This window comes from Melanostigma gelatinosum, assembly GCF_949748355.1.
Source record: "Melanostigma gelatinosum genome assembly, chromosome: 16".
Taxonomy (NCBI): domain Eukaryota; kingdom Metazoa; phylum Chordata; class Actinopteri; order Perciformes; family Zoarcidae; genus Melanostigma; species Melanostigma gelatinosum.
This window is the reverse complement of record NC_136649.1, coordinates 1,742,689-1,758,699: the sequence shown is the minus strand read 5'-3', so window position 1 is coordinate 1,758,699 and position 16,011 is coordinate 1,742,689. Positions and strand designations below refer to the sequence as shown.

General features: G+C 44.7%; 1 protein-coding gene across 1 annotated transcript in view; it reads left to right on the top strand.

Annotated features, from left to right (window-relative positions):
• The window catches only part of syne3 (spectrin repeat containing, nuclear envelope family member 3), a 57,418-nt gene that overhangs the window by 32,287 nt on the left and 9,120 nt on the right, over window positions 1-16,011 (top strand). The window contains exons 13-16 of the mRNA XM_079286082.1: window positions 9,949-10,121; window positions 10,699-11,341; window positions 12,574-12,717; window positions 13,939-14,118. Coding sequence (XP_079142208.1) covers window positions 9,949-10,121; window positions 10,699-11,341; window positions 12,574-12,717; window positions 13,939-14,118 — 1,140 coding nt within the window. The remainder of the gene's footprint in view (window positions 1-9,948; window positions 10,122-10,698; window positions 11,342-12,573; window positions 12,718-13,938; window positions 14,119-16,011) is intronic.

The following is a 16,011-nucleotide window of genomic DNA, read 5'->3' as shown; positions in this document are numbered from 1 at the left end:
CGGACGCGGTGGTGTCACGCGATTGTTGTGGCAGTGGGGTGGTTGAAATCAAGTGTCCCTACTGTGCACGTGACAGTACAATTGATGACTTGACTGCGGGAGGCGTGAAGACTTGTCTGGAGAAGGACGGCGAGCTTGTATTTTTGAAAAACGACCACGAGCACATGTATCAGATACAGACTCAAATCAGTGTGTGCAATGCCGAGTTTGCGGACTTTGTGCTATGGACAGAGAAGGACCTCCACATTGAGCGTATTGAAGAAGACCAATCAATGTGGGACATAATGGTGGCATCATCCAAAGACTTCAATAAGGCTGTCCTGCCAGAACTTGTCGGGAAATTTTATTCTCGAGAGAATGTCCAGACGCCAGCACTGTGCCATCCAGGTACCATGCGGAGAGAACTCGCTGAGTGCAGATGATGACTCGCCAACATACTGTTATTGTGGGGAGTCTGAGGACTATGATGACATGATAATGTGTGAAGATGAAAATTGCAAAGTAGTCTGGTATCACTTGGTCTGTCTGAAAATCAAACGTGTTGGGAAAGGCAAGTGGCTCTGCCCTGACTGTCAAACAATCTAAAAAGAAGCCTCGTAAAACTAACAAGTGATATATGTAGTAGCTGTGTCAGCAATATTCTATGTCTACTCAGTGTAATACAACATACATGTATGTGGGTTGATTGGAAGAAACAACAAACAATAAAATACACTGTACAACTTGGAAATGTATGTAGTTTTACTTTCACAAGTATTCCAGTACAAAATACTTGTATGTTAGAAGAAACATGCTGACTCAAACACTGATGTGTATTTACAGAAGTCTATGGCACATACATTTAGAGTGAGTGACAGTGTCGAAAATTCACCATTCACACATTGCAGTGTCCCATATATCATACAGTCCTACACATAACCTGTCCAACATCACTCTATCGGAACTACGGATGGGCACAGGTTTGTTAGAGCACAGCAAATAATCGCTACCTTGTCCAGAGTGCTCAGTTGTGAATTGTTTGCCATAAACTCAAGCGGAAGTGTGCTCTGTAGAATGGTATACTTCTGACGAAGACATCCTATCACCCTCTCAACATGTATTCCAACATTTGCAATTCTTCTAGTTGCCTCCACTTCCCTACCGCTTAGTTGTTTTTTCCCTTTCGTGAAGGCGGGAATGTGCAGAGTAGCTCCCATCATCCCAACACTATCCGCAATGTCAAACCCACGATCCGCGAGCACCTCGTCACCAGGATTTAGTTTATTGAGCAGTCCACAATGTTCTGTTATGCATTTATCGCTGGTTCTTCCACCCCATCCCTTGGATAAGAAAGATATGTTGCCTTGTGGTGTCACACCAATCAAGAACTTCACAGTGTTATTGTGTTTGTATGAGGACCATGTCCATGCCCGAGCACCAAGAGTGGATGGTGTGTGCAAAAAAACTTCAAAGCAGTCGATGATAACTATAACCTTAGTGCCAAAATGCGCACGGAACGACATCGGCATTGTCTCCTGTAGCTCCTCCCGCTCCGGCCAAACAATCAGATCCTTCAACCTCGTGTGCAACACGTCAATCATGTTGAGAAAAATACGCGAGGATGAAGACTTGTTTATTCCAAACCTCTGACCGAGATCCATATGGGCCAAGTTAAGTCTGAGTTTTAATAAACAAAGTGTCAGCTGTTGGAATTTGGTGAGAGCACTGGCAGTAGAATATGGGATGTGTGGTTCTATAAAATGGTATAGAATTTGCAGGGTTGAGAAGTCCGGCAGTCCAGTATAATATCTCACTTTTTCATCATTATTTTCGAACAATTCTGAATCAAACATGGATCGTTCATCGGAAAGTTCCTTTTTCAAATTCAGATTTTCCGAGAGTAGGCGCTGCATCTCAGCTTGCATTGCTGCAATCGTGGCCCCACCGAGGTCTGTCTGGTTGGCTTGGTTATTCTTATCCTCGTCCTCATCCTCTGCTGCTGGTGGGCTGTCATATGCATGATCCGACGTTAAACTCATATCATGCAATGCTGAGGCTGCATCTCTGTGTTTCGCCTGTCGTACACGCTCGACACGTCTCTGGTACCGACTGCTGTCACGGGCCGATGAAGCTTCGGTAACCTTCTCATGTCCAAGTTTAATTTATATTTCCTTAATTAAATACTGTTCACAAACGAATTAGTAAATAAAATCACTGACCACTTATAAAGTGATCCGCACATACTCTAGTGTACGGCAAATTCCATTCCTTTATATCTCGAGAGATGCGTGACAGCCATTTCTCGCGACGTCGCTTGGATAGCTCCTTCGTGTCATTTCCTTGATGTGTAATGACCGCTGGCAAACGAAAGAATGATTTCTTGTCTCTATCAGCTCTGCTGCCACAACCAAAGACAGCACAAAAGTTCACCACCGACAGGTTATGCGACTCAGCCGTGCATGCCAGTGGCTTTGTGTGTACTCCAACATGGCCGACAGCTAAACTGTGACGTCACACGAGACCACTCCATTCCCACCCTCATATCTGTCCGAAACTCCTCCCCTTCAGTCTATCCCAATTCCTATTGGCTAACTTCCAGGAGCGTATTCGCCTGTCTCTGTCCCTGAGTTCTTTAACACATTCAATGACTGTCAGTTATTGCTTAATCCCTTCTATGATAAACATTCCAGATAATAATAATAATAATACATTTTATTTATATCGCGCTTTTCATGACACTCAAAGACACTTTACATTAAAATCATCATATATAAAAACAATACACTAAAAACCAGTGGTGTATAAAGTACTCAAAAGCCATACTTGAGTAAAAGTAAAGATACCTTACTGGAAAACTACTCCAGTAAAAAGTCACCTATTAGAATACTACTTGAGTAAAAGTCTTAAAGTATCTGATATTTATTGTACTTAAGTACAAAAGTACTTCAGTATCAAAAGTAATTTTCTGATATTAAATGTACATCATAACCTGAACATTAAATGAACATCATAACCTGTTCATTGGAAGTAAAAGTACAAGTAAATGCTGTTAATAAAAAAGCAAAGGGTCAGAATTGTGAGAATTATGAAGTTTATTCTTTTAAGTGCTGTGACACCATGACCAAGGACATGGAGCTGTGTTGAACATAATTGGGTTGGCTGTGATCCATCCAGGAGCAACAATGTTCAACATAATGTATTGTACATAAGTATACTTTTGCATCTACTATGAACGTATCATCATAATTCTCCGAAAAGCAATATGACACTATGAAGGAGTTGCATTTATAAGTCTGCTCATTCCGACTAGAGGATGTAGAGGGCCAATACATAATATTATGTTCAGCAAAACATATCCACTTGATGCATCAGGTCAGTGTTGTGAGAAAGGACACCTGCCTTGTAAACTCCTATGGGCCTGATTTGAACACAATAGACAAAGGTTTGTCTCAAGCTGAATCTGCAATTGGGCGACTGCTACCATCATAACTCCATCTGATCATCCACAACATGACTCAAATATCAAAACATGATCAATACTAAAGCAGCACCGAAAGGAACAACCCAGTCATTACTTGAAACTGAAACATGTCCTGTTCATCTTCAAAAGAAGTTGGTTTTCAAAATTGCGAGAATGCAGTCTCGCTCTTCTTGGGCTGAAGACTAGTCCTGCGATGCTAAATATCCTTTCACAGGCCGCTGAGGCAGGTAGAGGTGTGTTCAGCTTCACAGACAGCTTGCGCACAGCTGGGAAGGATTTCCCTAATGCTAACGCTAATGCTAACGCTGCGCTCTCTCGGCTCCCATCAATCCTATGGTGTGGTGGCTAGCTATAGCTAACGTTAGCCAACTAGTGAACGTTTACATCATTTGGAGTTGTTGAAGCGTGATATCTTATTGTGAAGGACAGAACTACGGACCCGGATGTGTTGACAGCATTGATGGTCATTTTTGCGACCCTGGAACAAGCGAATATCCCCGAAAAACCAGCAGCAGCCAGTGTTTACAACGAGGATAGAAGTCTGTACGGATTAGGCCACGAGCAGTGCATGGCTAATTCACCCGTGTTAGCATCGTTTTAACGACTCTGGTAAAGGCAAAGCTAACTGTAATAATTACAACAATATTTCGTTTGAAAGGTACGAAGTTTAACTTCAGTTTAACACCATTAAATCAACTGAAAACATTACACGATCATTTTTATCAACATTGTAAGTGAATTGTATTGAAACATTAGCTAAAAACTGTCCGGTTTGGGGTACAACTCCGTTACTCATGTAGTCGCCCGCTAGCTATAGCATGTAGCATCCTGGGCATCACTGGGAATCAAAACACCGCGGCTTTGAGAGCACTTGTTTGCAATTGTGCATTAACGTGATTAACCAATGATTTAACTTGCTGCTAGGACCACTGATTCACCAAACCTGCTTGCTTGCAGTCTGTGTTCCAACACAGTCCCCGACGCTGCTCTCATGATTCATTTTTTTTCTGAAGATAGATTTGATTTTGTAGCGAGTTTAATGCTGCGTTCACACCGGTCGCGTTGATTTTTTGACGCGCGTCGAGATTACATACAAAGTCTATGCACAGACGCGATGAGACTGGGGCGCCGCGATTTTGCGATGGCGCCGCGCGTTGGACGCGTTATTGCAGTGCGGTGGACGCGGTGGACGCGTTGGACGCCGCAAAATCGCCAACGCGCGAGTTGAAATTTTTCAACTTCAGGGACATAATCGGGTGACGCTGTGGCGCGATAGCCTATCAGCGTTGAGTTGCTGCCCCCGTCATCAGTGCCGTAGCTCCTGCCGGTGCTGAATCGCAAACAACAATGGAGGACAAATTAATAGTTGCGGATTGTGGCTTCCCCGAGCTCACGATACGTCGTCGTATCTCTACCGCGACCGAACTAAAAAGGATATGGCATGGAGGAAAGTAGGTGAGGACGTCGGACAACCTGGTAAGTTATTATTATGTCTTTGTTACTTGATTCTAGCTATCGGTTGTAATTTACTAACTAGCTATATGAACCATGTTAGCATGAAAGCTAGCCCAACCACCGGCTTTCACACTAAATACGTTATGCGTTCCTTGTCAGATGAGATTTGCCGACGGAAGTGGAAGACTCTCAGGGACACCTATTTGAGAAAGAGGAGAGAGGAGACAGAGAGAAAGAGTGGCTCAGGAGCAGGGCCATCAAAGAAGTGGAAGTACTCTGCGGTTATGTCTTTCCTCAACCCCTTCGTGACTCCCAGGGAGAGTAGCGGTAACATGGGGAGGGTCGAGGGAGACAGTACCGCAGAGTACTTCACAGATGCAGGACCAGACCAGGACGACATGTCAGAGGCAGCAACAGGGCCATCTGAGATTGACAGGAGAGGTTTGTTGAACGTGAAGACACAAAAGCACAGCATAGTTAAGTCATACAGAAAATATTACTACAGCTGAAGTAGTAACGACAGGCCAAAGCAGTGCAAAAGGTTTTTTGTTTTCATTTGGCAAAGCCTGGTTCTGTATAGTCTTCATACTTATTAAAAAAAATGTTTCATGAGCAAAAATAAGTTATAATAAAGGAGCTTTGAACCCTGGGCTCCGGATCTTAAACCACTATACTGTCATAGCTTTGAAGGCAAATTACTATTTAATTAAAGCAGCACTTTTGAGTCATAAAATTGTTTTATTGTTCATGTTCAAAGATGAAACAGATTGGTCATCAGAGGACGGTGAGGAAGAACCTCAAGGTGCTGCTGCTCCTCCTTCTCCTCCTGCTGCTCCTCCCGCTCCTGCTCCACCCATGGGTATGTACATCACAAAAGTTGGATTGCATTTTTTTGTATGAATACAATTTATGCATTCATGGTATGTTTTTCACAATTACAAATATTTACGTTACAAGCTATTGTAGTGATGGGATGCAATAGTTTCACGAAATATGTTGTTTCCATGTCATACAGGAAAAAGAAGGGCCCCAAAAAGGCCAACAGGGATCGAGAAGCAGCAGGAGATAGCGAAGCGCCTTCTGCAGGCATTGGAGAGAGACACCCCTGCTCCACCAGCTCCACCACAATCTGAGGATGAACTCTTCATGAGGAGCCTGGTTCCTTCCCTGGAAAGATTGCCACGCCAGCAAAAGGAATATATAAAATTGCAATTTCACAAATTAATTTATGATGCCAGCACTGTGGTGCTGAATTTGGAACATTTGGATTAGACATCTGGGGGACAATCTTTCCAGGGAACGAACCAGGAATTAAAAAAAAACAATTGGTTTGTATTTTGTAACAATTAGTTTGTTTTTTGTATATGTTTTTCTATACATTTTCAATAAATCAATGCACTTCATTTCATGTTACTTTGTCCATGTTCTTTATTGTAGTTTTACAAGAAAACTTAAGGATACAACTATATATATATATATATATATATATATATATATATATATATATATATATATATATATATATATATATATATATATATATATATAGTGAAGGACACACTGCTACAACATATATTAAGTAACATTGCAGGAGGTTTGCTCAGTAGTAATGTGTGGGTGGCTCTTAAAAGAGCTGTTTTGGATGTGCTTGGGCATTACAAGGGACCCATGGGAAGATCTGGAATTAGCAGGGGCTTTGAGGACAACATGCTTTCCATCCGGTGCTCCACAGCAGAGAGGAAAATTCCACCGCTCCTCAAACTGCACAGCAATTGATCTCCACTCCTCTGTGGTGGGCACAGCCATGAACTCCTCCACAAGGCAGTCCCAAATAGCTGTGGCAACATCTGGGACAATACCGGAGACAGTGGAGACCCCGACACGGAAGCTGTTTGCGATGGTCCTAAAGGAGTCACCAGTAGCAAGATATCTGCAGCACAGAAGAACATTCAATTTAACAGAGTTATTGAACATACTGTAGCTGCTAATAGAAGTCGTTTTTTATTGATATGACTGCACAGCTGCTGTCATGAATAATAAACATCTTAAATGCTGGTGATTTTCGTAAGATTACGTTATTTTGAGTATTGTCGGACTTCGGATCCATCATGGATCCAAACTCCATTCAGAAAAACTATGTTAAAGTGGCTTCCTTGCCCTGTTGTGGACCGACAAAGCCTGAACTTATTTCATTCTTTCATTAATTCATTTTATGGAACTGCCACTCACCGGAGACAGACGGACAGGCGCTCCGCAGCTGAGATGGAACGCCTGTAGTAGGTGTCCAGTCGACAAATCCTGGGACCGACCCGAGCCAACAGGTCATCAAACTGGCTAATGGTTAGCCTCATGTAGCGCTGGAAGCGGCAGTCATCCAGACGTAGTTCCTGGAGAAGTCTGTGAAATTCACCGAGCTGTGTGCGCCTACGGATGCTGTTATGGACCCAGAGACGACGGTGTTTGGCATTCCGACGTTTGAGGGACTTCCACAACACGTACAGAGCAGAAATTGTCCTTATTCCTCCGGTTGACGGCGGAAAACAATGGCGGCCAGATCGAGGCTTCCAGGACGATAAACCACGCCCCCTCTCCGGCGCAACGAGATTTTGCGGCGTCTGGTGTGAACACGACCGGCGGCGCGTTGGACGCTTTTTTGCAGTGCGTTGGACGCTTTTTTGCAGTGCGTCAAAAAATCAACGCGACCGGTGTGAACGCAGCATAACAAAGGTTTCAGGGGAAATGTATCGGAGTAAAAGTATCAGTTTTCTTTGCAAAATGTAGTGAAGTAAAAGTAAAAGTAAACAGAAATATAAGTAGTAAAGTAAAGTACAGATACCCAAAAAAACTACTTAAGTACAGTAACGAAGTATTTCTACTTCGTTACTATACACCACTGCTAAAAACAAAGTACACAATAATAGTCACACCTTAAAAGCAGTTTTGAACAGGTGAGTTTTGATTTAGGTAGGAGGGGGCCTGATTGTGGAGGGCTTTGTGAGTGAGGAGAAGGATTTTGTATTGGATCCGTTGTGGACGGGGAGCCAGTGGAGGTTCTGGAGAACAGGGTGATGTGGTCACGGGAGCGGGTGTGGGTGAGCAGGCGAGCAGCAGAGTTCTGGATGTACTGGAGTTTATTTAGGATTTTGGATGATGTGCCGTAAAGAATGCTGTTGCAGTAGTCAATTCTGGAGGTGATGAAGGCGTGGATCAGAGTTTCAGCAGCAGATGAGGAGAGTGATGGGCGGAGACGGGCGATGTTTTTTAAGTGGAAAAAGGCAGTTCTGGTGATTTGTTTGACGTGGTGTTCAAAGGAGAGGTTGCTGTCAAACATGACTCCAAGGTTGCGGATGTGTGGGGAGGGAGACAGAGTGGAGTTGTCGATGGTGAGGCAGAAGTTGTGACTGGTTTTAGTGAGGGATTTGGGACCGATGATGATCATGTCAGATTTATCACAGTTCAGTTTGAGGAAGTTGGTTTGCATCCATGATTTAATGTCAGTGAGGCAGCTGGTGAGAGTGGAGTGAGTAGCAGTGGTGATGGCTTTTGTGGAGATATAGAGTTGGACATCATCGGCGTAACAGTGAAAGTGAAGTCCATGTTGACGTATGATGTTACCAAGAGGGAGCAAGTAGAGGATGAACAGAAGAGGACCAAGCACCGAACCCTGGGGGACGCCTTGAGACAGAGGAGCAGTGGAGGAGGTGCAGTTGTTGATACTGATGAACTGTTGTCTGTTTGTGAGATATGATTTAATCCAGGAGAGAGCAGATCCGGTGATGTTGAGGGAGGATTCGAGGCGGGAGAGAAGGATGTTGTGGTTGATGGTGTCAAAAGCTGCGGTGAGGATGAGAATGCTGAGATGACCAGCGTCTGAGGAGAGGAGGAGGTCGTTGGTGACTTTAAGGAGGGCTGTTTCAGTGCTGTGCTGTGAGCGGAAACCAGATTGAAATGGCTCGAACAGATCGTTGGAGATGAGGTGGGCTTTGAGTTGTGTGGCGACAATGCGTTCCAGTATTTTTGACAGAAAGGGAAGATTGGAAATGGGACGGAAATTGCTCATGGTGTCAGGGTCAAGTCCAGGTTTTTTGAGGATGGGGGTGACGGCAGCCAGTTGAAGTGTGTCGGGGACTGAACCGGAGCTGAGGGAGGAGTTGATGATGACTGTGATGAGTGGTGAGGTGGCTGGGAGACAGTCCTTGACCAGGTTAGATGGGATAGGATCCAGGATGCAGGTGGAGCTTCTCATTCCAGTTGTGAATTTAGGCAGCTCCAACGGGGACACAAGGGAGAACTGAGAAAGGGGCTGAGGGGTGGAGGGGGGGGCAGGTGGAGAGATGGAACAGGCGGGGGAGGTGTTCAGGTTGCTGTAGATGGTGTCAATTTTTGTTTGGAAAAATGAAAGAAAAGAGCTGCATTTGTTCACTGTGAAGGATGTGGAGGTGTTGACCTTGGGTTTGAGAAGCTTCTTTATTGTAGAGAACAGAGCCTTTGGGTTAGAAGAGCCAGAGTGTATGAGGTGTGAGTAGCAGGTGGACCGGGCTGAGACGAGAGCATCTTTGTACTGTTGAAGGTAGTTGGAGAGGGCTTGGAGATGGACTGTTAAACCGCTTTTCTTGCAGAGTCTTTCAAGCTGGCGCTTTCGAGATTTCATCTGGTGGAGTTCGGGAGTGTACCAGGGGGCTGAGTGTGTGAATGAGACAGTTTTGGTTTTGATGGGAGCCATCTGATCCAGACAGGAGGAGAGTGCCGGGGCAAAAGCTTCATGTCTCAAATTCTACTTCTAGCTGCTAATCCAAAACACTTATTATTATGACTAATTATGAATTCTTAAATATGAATCATTAAACACTTTTATTATAACTTCTAAACACACAGTTCGACGCTCAAATTTCCTACAGTGTCATTCTGGACACGTGTTGAAAACCACTTGTACAGGGATGCAAGGTGTCACACACCATGAAGTTCACTCTGAGTAGCTGTCGGTCTCCTCTCTCACCGCCGCCTCTAACGTGCTGCATGGTCCTCGTCCACAGAGAGCACTTGGAGAGTTTCCTGAGAAGGAGCTCCAGCTGCAGCAGATGGCAGTCCAGGGTCAGGGGGTCCTGGAGAGGACCTCAGAGGAGGGACAGGTCCACATTCTGCGAGACATTAAGCGCCTACGAGAGTCCTGGTTTGCCCTGTACAATATGAGTCTCAATCTTCACAGGTACTAGTTATACTTTTAGTATTCTTTTATCACCTGTTGCTGTTATTTCCACAGATTATGGTTTGAGACGAGGCGTGACTGGGTGTTACATGTAAAACAGGAAGCTCAAGACTTTAGAATAAGAGAAATAAGTCCATGTTAAGGAATGGATCATTCATTCATTATATTACATAGACACATGTATGTTTGATATCAATGCTTTACTCATCAGTCAGTGTTCTGCCCACAGTGCTCTCGTGACTGTTGGTATTACATGTAGCTACCAAAACTCCGGTCACTTGGTGTTTACCAAGCAAGTTGAGATTCTCTTGTCAAATTTGCCATTTAGTTAAAGGTCCAGAATGAAGATTCAAGCTCAGTTACTGAAGTGTTCATGAATGGTTGTTGTACTGAATATTAATGCATGCATACAAACAAACAAATCCATCTTCTTTAGAAGTTTTATATCAGAGTAAAAGCTGGTTGAAGGCTAGAGAAATTAGAGGAGCATTGCGTCTTTTCTTGTGTTTGTGACTAAGACTCAGACTTTGAAGTGAGTCATGAAGGCACTTAACCTGTGTCTCTCTTTATCTCCCAGGCTGCTGAACAGTTCCACAGAGCAGACACAGTCTGGGTCATGGAGTGTTGGAGGTCTGTCTGCAGACAGCACATCCCTGACAACAGAGCTCAGTCTGGGGGAGGGAGCCAGTCAGGGCAGGGCAGGAGGCTCCAGGGGCCAGAGAGGCCGACAACGAGACGAACCAACTGGGATGTATGGAGCCTTGGCCGGCTCTGGGTCTGGAGGGGGGGGGGGGAGCCTGGAGGGAGAGGCGGGAGAGGGGGTGACGACTGGGCAGGGTGGTCGGATCCAGGCCCACCGTGAAAGTCACCTCATTCTGGCTGCACAAGACGATAAACATGTGAGCCCATCAAGGACGGACGAGGACAGCGGACTCTCCGATAAAGGAGACCAAGTTGATTCGTCCGCTTGGAGAATTGGCAGCAGAGCAGGCCAGAAAGGTTCCACTGGAAGCCTTGACAGAGATAAATCAACAGGGGGCAGCAGCAGCAGCAGCATCTTGGCTGGAGACAGAGAGGGAACATCGCTGAGCTCAAAGGTCAGCTATAGTGAGCGGCTAAGAATGAGCTCTGGTGAAGGCAGCGTGGAGGCAGGAGGAGCGTTCATGCTGTTCAGAAGGGACCCGACCAAGCCATCAACAGCACCAACTCAACACCCAGTGGTATGTTGTGCAGCGGTCATACTTCCTGCCCCTTGGTTCAATTGGTAGAGTAGCAATCTGGAGCCTTCTTCTCTGTACATTTACTTTCATAGTTCACGTTCAGTGAAGAAGTAAATGTTCCTCCGCTCAGACACACAGGAATACTAAAGGGTTGTATTTCCTTCCTCTATGTTGTGCAAAAGACTTCAACGGAACTCAAACACTCAATTCACCCCAAACTGATCCAGTGAACTGGTCCAAGCTGCTGCCAGTACTTAATGACGACAGCGCTCTCTCGGCCTCGTAGTCCACTTCTCTCCCATTAGTCTTTTACTCAACTAACCAGAATGTGATGAACCAGCACAGTTTGTACTGATAACTCCCTGTGTCCGAAATATCCAACCTCAAGTCATGTATCATTGGCTATGGGGATAAAAAGTGAATAAGAAATGTTCCATGACAAATGGCGCCCCTGGCTGCCTGTCGAGGCTGAATCCCATGTCACCTTTCTGTATCGGTCCAGTTGTAAGCCCGGCTCAGACTACAGGAGTTTTGGGCTGTTAAACCCTGATTGCCCCCTCCTCGGAGACAATCGGAGCACAAGTCCAGTCCGGGACCTTGGTTGGTACCGATGTTCGGCCCAGATTATCTGGTAACGTGACTGCTTACAGATCCAGCCTTAAACCTCTTGAACCGTTTGCAGTCCAGTCGCAGCCGCCCCAAAAAGCATGTTTGATATTTAGGAGCATCTGGATGATAACTGTTATGGTTATGTCACGAGAGAGACAAGTCTGCTCCAATGAGACGGACATGAATGAAAGGACGTTGCTCCCTCTGGCACAATCATCTTAATGATATCCCGTAGTGTGTGATGTGCAATTATTTCCAAACCCTGTAGTGTGTGTACGTTTAAGATCTGAGAGAAGAACATCTTATGAGTGTAATGCAACCCAATTTCAACATCGGTTGGGATTTTTCTAACTCTGGTAGTCTGAGCCCGGCTTTAGTTGTAGGATATCGGTGGGCTCTGAATGGCTGTTCATTTTACTCCTCTTGTGTGGCAGAAGAAATAAAATCAATCGGAAAACCAAGAAGCAAGGACATCTGGTGACAGACGACCTTCCTCAGGCCATACATGTGCCAAGTATCGCCACTCCAAATCTGAAACAGGGCGCAAAGTGACCGCTTACTGGTTGATAGTGTTCGGGTGTGTTGTGAAAGAGTTTCATGAGTTGTTTGGGGTCTTTTTTTAGGGGGGCACAGGGGAGTACAGGTCCAGGAGGAGGGAGTTTGAGGCCTGGCTGTCCAAAGAGAATGAACTGCTCTCAGGGATCTTCAGCAACAAGGGAGCAACACTCGGCGCCAAAGAAGTCCAGATCCGACAGGACACGCTCACGGTGAGTTTGTGTTGACATTAAAACACTGTCATAATAATAACTTGTTTGATATTTGTCTTTGCTATTTTCTTTAATAGTTTGATCTTTGATAGAGTAATGTGGGTTTCTTAACCCTAAATTAAAAGGATTTAAGTTATAATAACAGAAATGTGCTGAAATATATGTTTACATTTATATAACTGCATGTACAATATTTTAACACTTGAATAAACAATAATCAAATGCAGAGACAGTTATTTAACAATATGTTAGGAGTAGTTACATTTACACAGTCTTACATTTACAACCGGCCCTTTGAGGGCGACCGTGATGCTGATGTGGCCCGGAGTGAAGATGAGTTTGAGACCCCTGCATAGAGTCTGAACTGAACTGACGTTTATATTGGTGCTAGAGAAGAAGCTGAGCTTCCTGTCACTGTGCTGGCATGAACTGATACAACACAAGCACGGCTGCATGCTGCTGCTGAAGATTCTAGAAAATACAGCAGCATGTTGTTGTTATTTGATGCTCAGTATTTCAAGTGTTAAAGGGTAATTTCCTTATGGTTTTGTGTCTAATATTCTTTTTCCATCATAATTAGCTTGTATGGCAACTGTGCGTATGCCGTGACGTTACACAGGCATACTCAGTTTGTTTCTTTTTTCCCGTGTTTGTCACATCTTGGATGAGCCGGCCGGCTCCAGAAGCAGAGTTAGCAAAAAGTGGAAATATTACGCTGGTTATTTATTTTCTTACATCAGTTACTTAATCAGTCCCTCTTTCAAACTCTCAAACCAGAGTTTGTTATGATGAGTTTTATTTAGTGTATGTAGAGTTAGAATGAAGTCACTTGCAGTCAGATGTTAGTGGCTGTTCTCTGTGCAGTGGGAATGGGGCTCAAGTGACTAACAGGGAGAACATTTAAAAAATAGTTTTGGTATGAATGTAGACGGCTACAGCCACTAAACGAGCTGTACTGTAACCCTTATGCACCGGTAATGTACGTCCACTAAAGGTGCTTGGTCTTGCCACTGACAGGCTCACACTGTTGCTATTAATAGTGTCTGAAAACATCACGGAAGGAAACCGACAGAGAAAGAAAAAGCTTTGGGCTGAACAGCACCTTCACACTGCCCTCTGGTGGTCAAGGTTTAGTTGCACCTCATGCTGCTTGTCATTCAGACAGCAGGATGTCCTGTTCTAGTCCACTCACCTAAACGTCTCTGCTGTGTCCTGGTGCAGGCTCTGAGGGCAGGAGTGGGCTGGGGTCAGGAGCAGTTCCAGCTGTTGCTCCAGGAGAGTCCGGGCAGCGAGGCTGGTTCTGGACCAGCAGAGGATGTGAGTCTGGAGGAACTCCGCTACCGCTGGATGCTCTACAAGTCCAAACTAAAGGACGTGGGAGACGTCAGGTCCAGGGCCAAGGTGAGAGCAGAGCCTTCCTCTTAGCATTGTGGACTTCACAGAGGATTCCTTCTAAATGCTTTTTCTGTATGCAAGCAATAATCCTAAACAGGAGGTAGAGTAATCTCATTGCTCATGGGAACCCTGGCAGAACCAACCATTGTACTTTAGTCAATGCCAAACTCAGAAAGTCCACTCCACGTTCTTCAGACTTGATCTTGATTGCTCTCATGCAAGAACCACTTTGATTGGCTCTTCAGTGGTTTGTTTGAGTGAGTCAGGAGAACGTGCCACATTCACTCACTCCTATGACCAGACCTGTCATAGCAGTCTGCTGCTATCCAAGCCTCAGTCTTATCACTAATCCATTGTATATTTCATAACTTTGGCACAGTTTTGAGTTTGAAGATGCGACCTTATATTAGACAAATGATAGACTATCGTCATTCTAAATGTATGCATATGGCCTAACCATAGCACCAATTGGCTATTGATGCTATTAAAATATGAACATCTGAAATCATTTGTCATCGAGACGTTTTTCACATGGAACCCTTTGCTCTTTATTTCACTGACATAATAATAATAATAATAATAATCCTTTATTTTATATAGCGCTTTTCTAAGTACTCAGAGACGCTTTACAGGGTTCCATGCACACCATTCGCCCAGTCATACCGGTGGTGGTAAGCTACGTCTGTAGCCACAGCTGCCCTGGGGCAGACTGACGGAAGCGTGGCAACTAATTTGTGCACAACGGCCCCTCCGACCAACACCAAGCATTCACTCGCATTCACACCAAGCATTCACCATTCATTCCTTTGCATGTTTTTCCGAGGTGGGGGAAACCGGAGTGCCCGGAGGAAACCCACGCGGCCATCACGAATAGCACTCGTTACGTGTCCCCATTCCTGATGCTGATACATATCACAGACCTTTCTGTATGTATCTCTGAAAGCAGGACTTTAATATAAGAGTATAGTGTAATATATATATTTATTATATACGCTCATTTACGCACAGATGTCATTCACCATATTGGTTATCTCCGGTTCGGAGCGTTTAATGAATGTGGCTGAGGCTGGATGTCTCTCCTGTTATTGGCTGTTGAGGCTGCTGTATCTGGGAGTCTCACTCTGTCATTGATTGATGTCTGAGATGCCTTCATCCTGTCTCTGAAGTGAGTGACATTAGTTCTGAGTCAGATTGAGACCATTCACAACACAAGTGTTAGCTTGATGTAGAAACAAATCTTTTTCATATGGTTTTGTGATAAACAACGAGGAGCATGTAGGCATATAGTTCCTGGTGTGACTGGATGTGTCCAACCACAACAGGTAAATGTCATTATAGTTCCTGATGCTCCAATCCAACTGTTGCTCCTCTGTTACCATGCAAACATTACAGAGTAACGTTGGAAAAGAGACAAATCTGCATGACTTTCCTGCAGCGCAGCACTAACCCAGTGTGTTCTGGGTCAGCTGCAGCATGTGCATGCTGCAGCTGACCGTGCACGAGCGCATGGTGCAGCTGACCGTGCATGAGTGCATGAGCGCATGGTGCAGCATGTGCATGGTCAGCTGCAGCATGTGCATGGTGCAGCTGACCGTGCATGAGTGCATGGTCAGGGCACTCTCAGGTTCAGCTCTGGGAGCTAAGGAGGATATTGGTGCAGGTGATAACAGATAGGATTGTGTGTGTAAACACTGAGGTGTAGGGTTCCACCATCTAGAACGATTACATTGAGATGGCAGATCAAATGTAGGCTGACGGATCTTTATTAGGGGTGTAACGATACGCGTATTTGTATTGAACTGTTCGGTACGAGGCTCATGGTTCGGTACACATGACGAACCGAATACGTTTGAATAAAAAAAAAAGAAGAATTTTTATTTTTTTAAACCTTTATTTAAC